The sequence below is a fragment of the Zosterops lateralis genome (assembly GCF_965231275.1).
Source record: "Zosterops lateralis genome assembly, chromosome: Z".
Taxonomy (NCBI): Eukaryota; Metazoa; Chordata; class Aves; order Passeriformes; family Zosteropidae; genus Zosterops; species Zosterops lateralis.
In genome coordinates this window covers 1,691,763-1,704,320 of record NC_139800.1, presented here as the reverse complement: position 1 = coordinate 1,704,320, position 12,558 = coordinate 1,691,763, and the positions used below count along the sequence as shown (strand labels likewise).

Genomic DNA, 12,558 nt, shown 5'->3' with positions numbered 1-12,558 from the left:
CACCCTCACAGTAAAGACTTTCTGCCTAATTACTAGTAAAAGTTTCTTCCTAGTATCTCATCTAAATCTACCCTCCTTCATCTTGGGCTTGGGCACATGATTTACCATCCTCGTCACCTCAGTTTGCTGTGAGGTGGATCCCACCTGTCCTTGCTGCAGGGCTGACTCATTTGTGGTGGGCAGGCTCAGTGAGGTGCTCCTGATGCGGTTGTTCCCTTCCTACTGGGGTGAGGACACAGCCCCTGCAGACCTACCAGCTGTGGCCCCTGTTGGTTTCCCCAAGCATCCTCAAAATGGTGCTGAGCATCTTTCTTTACAGACATTTTTTCAGCTGGGTTTTGGATAAATACACAAGGGAAGCAGCCCAGGGAAATTGGATGGCTTAGGTACACCAGTGTGTCAAGGGTGTAAAGTGGGTGAATTCTTTGTCTGTTGTGTGATTGGGATTTATACATACATGATCCAGCCCTGTGTGGTTTCTTCCATACAGAAATTGCAGATAACTTCATTCCCTGCTCCTTACAACAGCCCTGAGAGGGCACAACATATCTGTGGATTATCAGACCTGCTCTTGTAGGGTCTGGGATGTTGTGAGGATGTTTGGGGGGAAGCTGTTTCTTTTACCATGCTCATGTGCTGGGTGTACAGCTCTATGTCTCTCTCATTCTTTCCCTGTTGGTGCCTCCTGGAGCTGATGGCTGCTTTTCCCTCTGTTTTTCAGGGTTACCATCCGTTGCCTCATGAAGCTGAAATCGCACACACCAAAAAACTGTTCAGAAGGAGGAGAAACGACCGGAGGTAGGTGAAACCTCTTCAATGTTTGGGGTTTTTTTTAAATCTTCTCTTCTTCGTTGCACATCTTCCTCAACTGCCTCTTGGTGAGTCTTTGGACAGTGCTGCTGTTCAGCAGTGTTAATGCATAAACTCTTATTTCAGCACTAACACCCTGAAAATATTCTGAGATGTGTCCTGCATTGACCCAGGAGTACCTTAAGGACCTTCTCTTCCCCTTGTACTTATTCCTGCACAGTCAGATCCCCCTGCTTGTATTCGAAGAGACAGCTGGCAAGCTGTTGTCTGTAAAAGCTCGAGTCCTTGGGATTTGCTTCCTTTTTTTCTATTGAAAAGCAAAATTTGCTGAGTTTCAGGGTTGCCTGGAAAAGCGGGTACGGTTTGGTTAAGAGGGGGTCACAGCCAGCCTCAGGTGTCTGTGGGAAGGAGGGGATGTGCTGTGCAGGCAGCTGAATTCCTGTGGCATTGGTGATTTCAATCCATTGAGTTAATTTAATCAAGTCAATTGGATATTTAATTGTGTAAAATGCATATTCAATTATATGAGGGCATCTAAAGTCCTTGATGGGAATCGTGACTATGGTTAAATGTGAAAAGAAGTGAGGAATAAGGGAATTAGTTGTACATGCAGCTTTATTTCTGCTGACTTGTTCTGCTCCAGCTGAGACAACACACCCAGGGCAATAAAGCAGTTCTAAAACCATGACTTTTAAAGATTATTGAACAGGAGAAAAAGTGGCCAGTGCTTTCTCCTGGAATAAAGTGTACTCTGTGCCTGAGCTGTCATGGGGGGCATTTTTGGTGAAGTCCTGCAGATACCTTTGTGTCCTTCAAATCTTGCCATTGCTTCTTGTCTCATGAACACCTATGATGTAGTCAACTCTGCATGGTTTGATTTTCCTAAGCTTCACCAAGGGGGCAAAAAAAGAGCTAAAAAGAGTTTCCTCAAGCAACCTAGAAACATTCTGTGGCAGCAAACTCTCATTTCCTCTCCTTTTGGGGACTCCCTCCTTTTTAGCTGTACACAATTCAAAACCCAGTTTAGTCTTGTGATTTGGGGTGGGTGGCAAAAAGTCTTATTTCAGCTGGGTTGCACCCCTGTGGTCACCAAAACATGGTTATAACCAGGTCTGCTGTGTTGCAAGACTCAGCTGGGTGGGCTTAATTTGAGCCCTGGGCTGGCTCCTATGAATGGAGTTTAGGGAGTTCTGCTCCCATCTCTGGTTTTCCTCTGCCATACAAAGAGTGCTTGATGCTTTAGGAGAGGACACTCTGAGGGCCAAGAGGTCTCCTGCCTGAAGCCCCATGCCCAAGGCTGTGGTGAACCATGGAGGTGTGTGTTGGCTCTTCCCTCTCATCCGACAAAACCTGCCAGTTGGAAGGATGGGAGGGAACACACCAGATGTGCATTTCTGTTTCTTTTTTCTTTCTGGTCCCTTCAGATAAGCCATCAGCAGACAGAAGCATTCAGCCCCCCAGGGCATCCCTGCCTCCTGCACAGATGGCAAGGGGAGATAGCAAAACAAACTGCCTTGGGCTGGGGTTGGGAGATCAAGGGGTGAGATACAGCCCTGGCCAAGGAGCACTGGGATAATGTCCTAGGAGAAGAGAAAAAAGCCTTAAAATCCAATTGATCCAGCATCATTCCGGAGGAGACATGGGGTCATTTAAGCCCTAAGCAGTCACAAATGAAATAAAATGGAAAGAGCAGAGGGAATGCACTTCTGCCCAAGTCCTCCACAGTGCTGTCAAAGCTTAGCCAGAAAATCACATTTATTTCAATTTCAAAAAGCTAAGAAGCCTGAGCAGAGTGAGCTGGACTGAAAAACACAGTTTTTTAAGTAATTATTTAAAAGGAAAAGGCATGGTTCCCATCCCCTTCCTTCACCTTGAAACCTCATCAGCCCCTGTCTCCCCATGGCACTTGTTTTGCTGCTGGAGGTTTTCAGCATCCCCTTGTCTCTGTGGTGCATTTGGGACTAGGAGGGGAGGTTTAGTCCTTTTAGTGTCACTTGAGTTGCTCCAAGAGAGCACTTGTTCTTTAAAATTGATTTCTAGCAGTGAGTTAGCTCTCAGAATGTTTATTTTATGCAGAAAGCATGACAGAAGTAGGGGAAGAAAAGGGCAGGAATGGGGGGGGGCTGGAAAAAGGGAATAGGAAAAAGACCCAGATTGTATCAGAACACAGACTACAAAGCTGTTTACACTTTATTGCAGTGCTATTATCTTAATGTCCCAGGCATCATTCTGGGGCAGAAAAGCTCCATTCCGGAGCTGGTGGAGCCACACAGGTGATATAAAAATTCCTCAGGGTGGGGTTTTACATTAGGCAAAACAGCTGGGAGTAATGAGCTTTTTGTTTAAAACCTCATCTGGATACGGAGAGAGTCAAAATTGCAAGAGTGTGGATGGGACATCAGAGGCAGTGAGGTTTAGGAGAAGCCTGGCAGGACCATTTGGGGATGCAAGGATTGGGAAGGGGCTGGAAAGCAGTTCTGGATGCCTGGACCCAAGGAAGGAAGGTCTGGTTTCCTAGAAAGGGATTGGCAGCAGCCAAGGATGGGAGTAGGGCTGGCATGCAGCGGGTTTGCAAGGAGAGAAGTTGTCCTGGTAAGTTGGTTGGAAGCAGAAGAGGCCCCAAAGTCCTGGGCACACCTGGGCCTGGTTTTCATGGGGTAGCTTTTCCTCTTCTGAAGTCGATGGGTCCTGAAGCAGCACCCTGGGCCCCACAGTAATGCCTGTGTGAGGTGCAGGGGTTCTCCCTGCCCAGCACTTGCCTCATCCAAGACTGGCAAATCTCTGGTGACCATGGTGGCATCCTCCTGCCACGTGCAGGAGTCACCCTCACAAGTGGCCATCCAGTTTGGGTCGAGGTGTCAACCCTCAGTTTGACCTCTGCTCAGTGCACAGGTCTAGCTGGCCCTGCCTGGTTGTAGGTGACCTTTGGGTTGGCTGAAGCTTTATATAACACAGCTATTACCAAAAAAAAAAAAGCTGAAAAGCACATTGATACCCAGGAAATCTGCCTTTTTCTTTTTCCAGCTGGTCTTACAAGTGGTACTGATTCCCTCCCAGAGGGTGTGTGGGCTTCTGTGGCCTCCCTGACAGTGACATTCCGATGGGGACACGTGTTGGGCTAGTGAGGCACCTTTTGTCTCACATGCAGAACGACCCTGGTGTCCAGCCCTGCTATAAATAGCGCCTGTCCCTGCTTCCTTCCCGTCACCTTTCCTCGGGAAATGCTGTCCCTGTGTTCTGGAGCAGCACAGCTCACCTACCCTGAGGTCTCTGCCACACACCTTACACTCCCTTCAGGAGAAGCTATCCCAAGGGAGTGACCCACAGCTCTCTCCTGGCATATTGTGCCATGTTTTTTGTGTTCACCAAGTCTTTTCCGTTTTTGTGGATGCCTGATCCTTCAAAGTGTTCAAGGCAAGGTTGGATCAGGCTCTGAATAACCTGGCCTAGTGGAAGATGTCCCTTCTTCTGGAGCTGAATGGTTCTCAAAGTCCCTTCCAAACCAAATCATTCAGGGATCCTATGATTTTCCATGGATGCATGCTTCATTTGTTGCATAAGATAGGTATGAAGGGCAAATTAGATGTCACTAAAAAAACTGAGCACATTTTCCATTAACAGCAGTCATCATCAGAGCCACATCTGCTGGAGGATTTGGTTGCACGGGTTGCTGTAAAAGCTCACAGGAGTGGTGAGGTCCTTCCAGCAAAGAACTTGTGATCAGAGCAGCAGAGATACCAACCTCCCCACCTCTCCTGGCAGAAATCCTGCAGTTGGTGTCTTCTCTGCTGGCTTAGAGTCAGGAGGTGTGACTGCCACCTCCTGATGGGGATGGTGGAAGGCATCACTGTTGCTAGGGTGATGGAAGGAGAGCAGCACAGGCAGCTGTTTTCACGCCATGTCCAAAGGCACCAAAGCCTCCTTAGTTTGACCTCCCAAAAGCAACTTTTTCCAGGGAAGGAGGAAGTTTTCTTGGGTGGTGGCAGGACCTCTCCTGCAAGAAAAAAAATACTGTGGGATGTGGAGCACAAAAGACTCATTTCTCAAGCCCTCTCCTCTGACCTTTCCCATCCCAGTGCCCCTCTGCTAGTAGAGCACAGGCTGTGCTGGGATGCGATCTCCTTGGGCACGGGGACTCTGAGTTTGGCCCCTTGTTTTCAGAAAGTCCCCAAAACCCCTATTTTTTGAAGCATTGCAGGCTGACTTCATGTTGCACAGGGTTTCTCCAATTCCCGTGGCCTCCTGGTGTGATGAGTTTGGGATGGAGAGTCCATTGGCCTGGAAATGTGTGTAAATACATGGACAGAGGCTTGCCCCAGCCTTGTAGGAATGATAAAAAACATTGCATGTTCAGATAGGCTTTAGAGAGGATATATGGAGTTGCAATATATGGAGTTGCAATAACACAGGTAGGGTTGTATCTGCTTCTTGGTCTTCTGGTTAACAGTACTGAGATGGTTCTGTGTCACTTGAGGAAGGGGACAGTTTTCCTGATGACCAGGAAAGGGTTGCTGGGGAAGTCTTTAAAGGTTTGTACCATCAAAATCACATTGATCCAGCATCTTGTTGGATTCAAAAGACAAATCAGGCTGAATACCCTACCAAAAGCAAATCCTTGGGTGTGCACAGATGCTGGCTGGTACCTCATGGCTCTTCTGGTGGTCCTTGTCTGGGGACAAGAGCAGGAAAGGATGGCAGAGGGAAGAGCAGCCCCATGTCCTGGAGAGGATGGAGTAAAAGCCTAAGACTTAATCAATCCCCTTTTGCAAAAGGCCTCTGAATCCCTCTTTTCAGGAGAAAAAGTGGGAATCTCTTGTGCTTCTTCAGTGCAGCTGGTGTGTCTTCAGGCTTTAAGGTGACCAAAGCTGTGAGGGGCTGCCCTGCCTGTCCCAGCCAGGATTGTAAGGGATCACAGCCAGCCTCAGGTGAAAGACAGTCACCTTAAGCTGTGACTGAGCTTTGTGTCACCTCTCCCTTCTCCTGTTGGATGAGATTTTAAGAGGGGTGTTTCTGCACCTGGGAAGTCCATCCTATAAAAAGCCCTTGTGTGGGGAGCTGCAGCAGAAGGTCCTCCTGGCTCATATGTGGAGGGAAGGGTTGGGAGCTAAGAGGCTCAGGAGCCCTCCCCATCTCCTTTAGCACGCCCCAAATACCTAAAGATTTTACAAACAGAATTACAGAAATGTCCTCAAGTTTTCTCCAGCATTGTCTGACTATTTACTTCCTAGCATTAACTTGGCTTTGCACTTAATGATCAGGAAAAAACAGTCTGGATTATTTTTTATGTGTGTTGTGTGCGTTTTCTGGACTTAATTAGATTCAGAGCTGGGGCAGGCAGAAATATCCTCCTTCCCTGGAGAGCCCTGGGTGGCTGTCAGGGACGGTTTCCTCTTCCTGAAGCAGGAGGGTTGTGTAAGCACCACTGACCCTCCCGCTGGCACCCACGCCGCGCCCTGGGTTAACTGGGGTGAGGGCACAGAGTGGGCATCCCTGTCCCAACTCCTCAGTCAGAGCCTACGATGCTGAGAAACCTCCTGGGGCTCATCCCAGCCCAGCCATGTGGGCCTTTCAAGGAGGTGGTTCTGCCTAGGGACAGCCCAAAGGATGGTCAGGGTGGGCTCAGGGCCAGGCAGGGAGCGTCCCATATCCGCTGGCGGCTCCACTGAGGAGCGTAGGCAAGCTGTGATATATTTCTTTTCCCATTATATTTAATTTTACAGACCCTCGGGGACACTCAACCACCTACAGTGATTAGTTCGACTGATTAAGCTGCTTTTCCTCTTGTGACAAACTCCTTTTGTGAAGGGTTTTCAATAGCCACGCTGCTCGGGACATTGTTCCTGTACAATTTCCTTTCAAAACACCATAAAGGGCACTCTACCGCTTCACCCTGTCATAAAACACCACAGGAATCAGCTTGGCCCAGCTTGCTCCTTCAAGGGCAAGATCTCCTCATTCAGGGACAAGATACAGGGTCAGGTGGGAGTTGCAGGACCCTGTCATGCTGGAATGAGATGGAGCCATGAGCAAGAGGATTTTAAGATGAGATAAGATGGAAAGCAAAAGTTTTCTGCCCTTTTTTTTTTTTCCTTCTGTTTGTTAATAAGAGTAGCCAGGGTCACCCAGGGAAGTGAAGGATAAATAAACTTGAGAGCACAGAGAAGGAAATGCTTCTTCACACATGTCAGCTGGTTCAGCTTTCCCTAGCAGAGGCTGGGGGCAGATGCAGGTGCTCTTGAGATACCTAGGGGTAAAAGAGGAGAAGGGCAGGTTCTGCTGAATAAACACACTGCTGTGAACAGCAAGAGGTTAAAACTGGCCATTTAATTAATACTGGAAGTCAGAGGAAGGTCTGATTGACACCAAGGGAGTAACAGATAAAGGGAACTGGAGGGAATTACAGTGGCACAAAGTCATTCCTCCCTGTGTTTGTAGTTACTCCCATGCCTTCTCACGAGGCTGTTGGGTAGGACCTGTTGTCATTTGGATCTGGTTGGCCCAGCAGCTGCTCTCTAGGCAAGGTGATGGTGGAGCTGGGCAGAGATGAAGGGAAGGAAAAGGTCAAGCAGGAGCCCTTTTGACCTGCACAGCTGTGCTGGCCAGACACGGTGGCATCACCCTGTCCCACTGCCTTTTTCCTTTCAGGAGCTGAGGAGAAGGCTCTGACAGGGGTCACAGCACAGAGGCTCCACTCCTGGGAGAGGAGGTTGTTGAGAACAAAGCCTGTGCCAGGCTCCCCATTGAAGGAGCAGTCCTCAAATGATCTAAAAAGTCACCTCCTGACACCCAATGGACATGCAGCTAGTGTGACTCAGCCATGGGTGGAGCTGCTGGGCAGCACTGCAGCTTCTTGTCAGGAGGCAGCACTTGGAAGTGAGGTCTGGAGGTTCTTTGGCTCCATCAACACCTTTTGCTGCCTTTCACCATGGCTCAGTGAGCAGGACACAGCATGGCAAAGAAGAGTGATTTTAAACTGCCACAGGGGAGGATCAGATTAGGTATTGAGAAGGAGTTATTGACTCTGAGGGTGGAGAGGCCCTGGCACAGGGTGCCCAGAGCAGCTGTGGCTGCCCCTGGATCCCTGGCAGTGTCCAAGGCCAGGCTGGACAGGGCTTGGAGCAGCCTGGGACAGTGGAAGGTGTCTCTGCCCATGGCAGAGGTGGAGCAGGATGAGCTTTAAGGCCCCTTCCAACTGGACCCATTATACGATTCTGCGATATGCCTGTGCAGTAATCTGAGCCTACAGGGCACAGATGATTCAACAGCTCTGCAGAAGCCACCTGAAGTTCAGCCAAAATCATATCTAGCATCAGCCCTGGGCCAGCTTATCTAAGAGCAAGTCACCGGCCCCAGCACCATCCCTTGAGCTGCACACGTGGGGTCCTCCCATCATCCTGTGAAAACCGGGAGCAGTGAGGTGGAGCAGCTGGTGTTTAGCATCCATAGGAGAATTTGTTTTGCCTGTCACCCTTGTCTCAAGCTGTGGCAGGCTGAGTAGGGGTTCTCCACCCAGCTGCTCTTATTTCTGGTGTTGTGGGCAGCCCTGAGGCCTCACATGCCTGGGGGTGTCAGTGGAAATATGCCCAGCCAAGGGCAGGTGGTGTGGCCACGGTCCTGCTGGCAGAGCACCCCACACCATGCTCACACATCCTTTCCTGATGCTGGCAACAGTAAAAAGGAGTCTGCATTTTATGCATGTGCAAGGATAAAGGACTTCTGTAAAAGTTGGAGAGCTCTGTGGGCTCAATGCAAGAGGAAGATAAACCTTTGTGGGTTCAACAGGACGTGGTCCTCATGAGCAGGACGTCAGGGGATGTGTGTCCATTGCTGTTCTCCATATCTGCTCCATCCTCCTTGTGTGCCTAGCTAAAGACCCACGCAGAAGGGCTGAAAGATACTCATCTAAGCAAATTTAATCCTTTCCTTTCATTGTTCCTTTTTTTTCTAATGCCAGGAGGCAGTGGCAGGGGCAGACCGGGTGCATTTCCCAGCTGCAGGGTTGCCACCTCTCAATTGAGAGTGGCTTTGTCATTACATAAAAACTCTAAAACACAAGACCTTTTATATCCTTTTTTTTCTGCACAGTCTTAGTGACTGAAGTGACCCCTGTCCTGCAGATTAAATTTAACCCAAATAGCCAAGCCACCAGTAGACTTTATAGCATCAGGAGGCTTTTGCAGGTTGTTTTTGTTCATCTTTGCCACTGATTGAAAGACTTTATGTACCATCAGCAAAGCATGTTACTATTATGAAACCTCAATAGAAATGTATGGCCTGATGGATAGGCTCAGGCTCTTATGATGTCACTTCGCCAAAAGCAAAATAAATGCTCCAGCAAAAAAAAAAAAAAAAAAAAAAAAATCCAGAACTTCAGCATGTGGCTGTTCTGGGGGCTATGGTAGAGGTGGTTTTTAAGAAAACTCAGTATTTTCTGGGTATCTTTTTACTGTGTGGTATCAGGGGCTGGTGTGAAGGTCAGTGAGTTGTTGTCACTGGTGGCTCTTCATGAGTGTTCCAGGCCAGGCTTGGAGACCCTGGTCTGGTGGAAGGTGTTCTTGCCCAAGGCAGGGGTGGAAGAATGGGATCTTGAAAGTCCCTTCCAACCCAAACCACTATTGGTGATTCTGTAATTTTTGTGGGCATTTTGGCACAGCAGCTCATGGTGGCTCTACAGCTGTGGGGCGGGTTAGGAGAGCAGCCACTCTTTAAGTCCAAGGTTTTGAGGGGAACATGAGAGAACTCATTGAGTTCTCACCTTTATCAGGGACTGCTGGGCTTCACCTTCATGGTCACAGGGGCTGTTTCAGGTGCCTTAGGTTGTCTCAAACTCCATGCAAGGAGCTGTCAGACACCAGACCTTATGATACCAGCGCCCAAAATGTCTGGAAGCCAAACAAGATGCTGTAAGGCATCTCCAGTGTCACTCCCCTCTGGATCCCAGTGTCCATAACTACATTGACCAGATGTGAACTGGAGGCCCAACTTTCCATTATGCCCAGAGTGGATGTGTTCAGTGAAGTTTGGAGGATGCTTCACCCCCACGTAAGAAAAGTTAGCCTGTTCATCTTACAGAGAACAGATTTCCTTGCTTTATTTTGCCTTCCCATGTTGACCAGAACCAAGGAAGTCTGAAAAACAAAGAGATGTGGGAGGAGTTGAGCCAAAACACCTCACACTGGAGGGAGTGCTGGGACAAGGATTTCTTTCTGGGCTCTCTTCAGCAAGAGCAGACACTTCAGACTGGGCAGCCCAGTCTCAGTTGGGATTGAGACTTTCATTAGAAGGGCATGTAGTGGTAGAACAAAGAGGAATGAGTTCACATTGGCAGAGGGCAGGGTTGGATGGGCTTTTGGGAGGGAGTTGTTTCCAGTGAGGGTGTTGAGCTCCTGGTAAAGGCTGCTATTCCTGTCCAAGGCCAGGTTGGATGGGGCTTGGAGCACCCTGGGATAGTGGAAGGTGTCCCTGCACATGGTGGGGGGTGGAATGAGATGATCTATAAGATCCCTTCCAACCCAAGCCCTAAGGTAAAGTACCTGCACCTTTGTTCTTTTTCTTTCCTCTTTTGAAACCAAATATAACTCAACACATCAATCACAAATCATACAGTGAATTAAAAAGAGGTGAGATAGGAGAGGAGCAACGGTGACACTTCTGAGGTCCACCAGGCAAAGTGGTTTGGTGCTGCTGACAAACAGGATTCAACACCAGTCACTGGTCTCTCAGCAGCCTGTGTGAGGTGTGTGTTGGCCTTTTATTGCCCTTGTTTTTTTCATAAACAGGTGCCAGCAGAACTGTTGCCATCACAGGTGGAAGGATTTAGCCCTGAGCCCCTTAAAGGCTACAACCCATAGCTCATTGTCACATCAATTGCCAATTTGCATCTTCTTCCAGAACTTTTCTTCAGGTAGAGGTCTGATGGGTGGATGTCCAATTGATTCATCTGATGTCTTAAGGTATAAACAGGCTTAACTGGAGGAGTCTGAGGAGACCCCTGGAGTGGTTATCAGGAGTGCATGGCTGGGGTGCTTTTTGCACATTTCAGCAGAATGTGAGTCTACCCAAGCCTTTGGAGTTGAGTGGGGTTTGGGGAAATTGGTTGATGATCTGTGTCTAAGCTGTGTTGTGCATGTTTATGTGTTCCCTTACATTTGGACCTAAGTGTAAGGACAAAATAAATGTGTGTTCTGACATGTGTTATGGATACGTGAAATCATGGGAGGGTTGGTAACTGGCCCTCAAGCAGTGTGATTTGTAGTCCTATTTAAAGGACTTATTTTAAAGCTATTTTTCTAGCTGGTGTTTGAAGGACATTATTAATTTATTTTATGTGTAAACCTACTCCTCTGCATCCATTATTACCTAATTCTGTGTTCTCAGGCATCATCTTCTTTTCTGCTGTTTCATTTCTTGTAAAAAATGGCTTTCCCTTTTTTTCCTTTCCTTAATCTTGCACTGAGTGTTTAAAGATACACATAGCCAAGCTGTCCCAGCATTTTGTCTCACAAGACTTTTGTTCTCAATGGATCTTCACCAAAAGAAATCTCCTGGCTTCTTCCCACAAACATCCCATTGGCAAGTCAAGAGTTTGGGATGCATCCTCTTCAGGCCAGGTAGTTCTTGTACTGGAAGTTTTAAAGGACTCCCAGCCATCACTCAGGAGTGTGACATGCAAGGTATTTGTTTGAAAACTCTTCACAGTCAGCTGACAGCTCATATCCATGCAGTTTTCATGCTGTCTTGAAGGGGTTGCACTATTTCCAGAGCCAATCCATTCATGGCCAGCACTAAGGCTCCTCTCACAAATAAAAATAGTCAGAGGAGTGGCTCTCACCCTGGGTTTGGAGATTGCAAGTTATATTTATTGGGTGAAGGCAAAGGTGAATATGTTTTACGGCGGGCACGAATGTGTCAGCTTTAAGGCTGTGAAATTTTGGAAGAGCCTTAGAAACCCATTCCCAGAGGTCAGCAGGACAAAGCTCTCCTGCTGAGCGAGTGAATAGAAATGAGTTCATAATTACAGAGTATAGTAGCTTTTTCACCGTTTTAATTGAGGTTTTTCAGAAAGGAAGAGAACTTAAAACAATACAGAAATGTCTTTTGTTCTTTCAGGGCCATTTGCTGAGGGCTTTTCAGTGAGAGGAGAGGATGTTTATTAAAAACAACAATATCAAGATGTTATTTTAGGGCCGAAGGGCCATTCCTAGCTGGGACAAAATGAAATGTTTGAGATGGACTAGGCACTCACTGAAAATTAGCACTGAGCTAAATGGTTTGCAGCACATTGCTGAACTTCTGTTGGAACAGAGGAGAGAGGAAGGGAAGGACTTGAAGAAGTCGAAACACTCCTTTTCTTCTCAGTAGGATTTCCAAATCAAATTAATTAGATTTAACAGCACATGGGTCTGAACCCTTGAAAGCAGCATCTGGAAGTCAGGGGTTTATCCTCATCCTTATGCTCCTGTCTTCTCCATGCCATCCTGGGAGCTGATGAGGCTTACTGGAGAGGATTTTGGGGGTGCGGAGGGAACACCCAAACCCAGCAGAGGTATCACAGCCATCCTTGCTGAGCAGGCTGTGGGGAAGTTGAGCCAGCATAGTGGTGGCTGTGAAAAACTGCCTCTTCTCCAAGAGAAACAAATGCAGGACCTATATATATTTTTTTTCTTTTTTCTTCTTAAGGAAAAAAGTGAGTCTGCTGGTGTACTTGCCTGCAGTGCAAAATAGCAATACTAGCATCTCAATAAATCA

General features: G+C 47.8%; 1 protein-coding gene across 2 annotated transcripts in view; it reads left to right on the top strand.

The window, feature by feature from the left end:
* Positions 1-12,558, top strand: part of CTIF (cap binding complex dependent translation initiation factor) — a 117,736-nt gene that overhangs the window by 51,658 nt on the left and 53,520 nt on the right. For both annotated transcript variants that reach the window (XM_083883288.1, XM_083883287.1), the window contains exon 6: positions 722-798. In XM_083883288.1, coding sequence (XP_083739414.1) covers positions 722-798 — 77 coding nt within the window. The remainder of the gene's footprint in view (positions 1-721; positions 799-12,558) is intronic.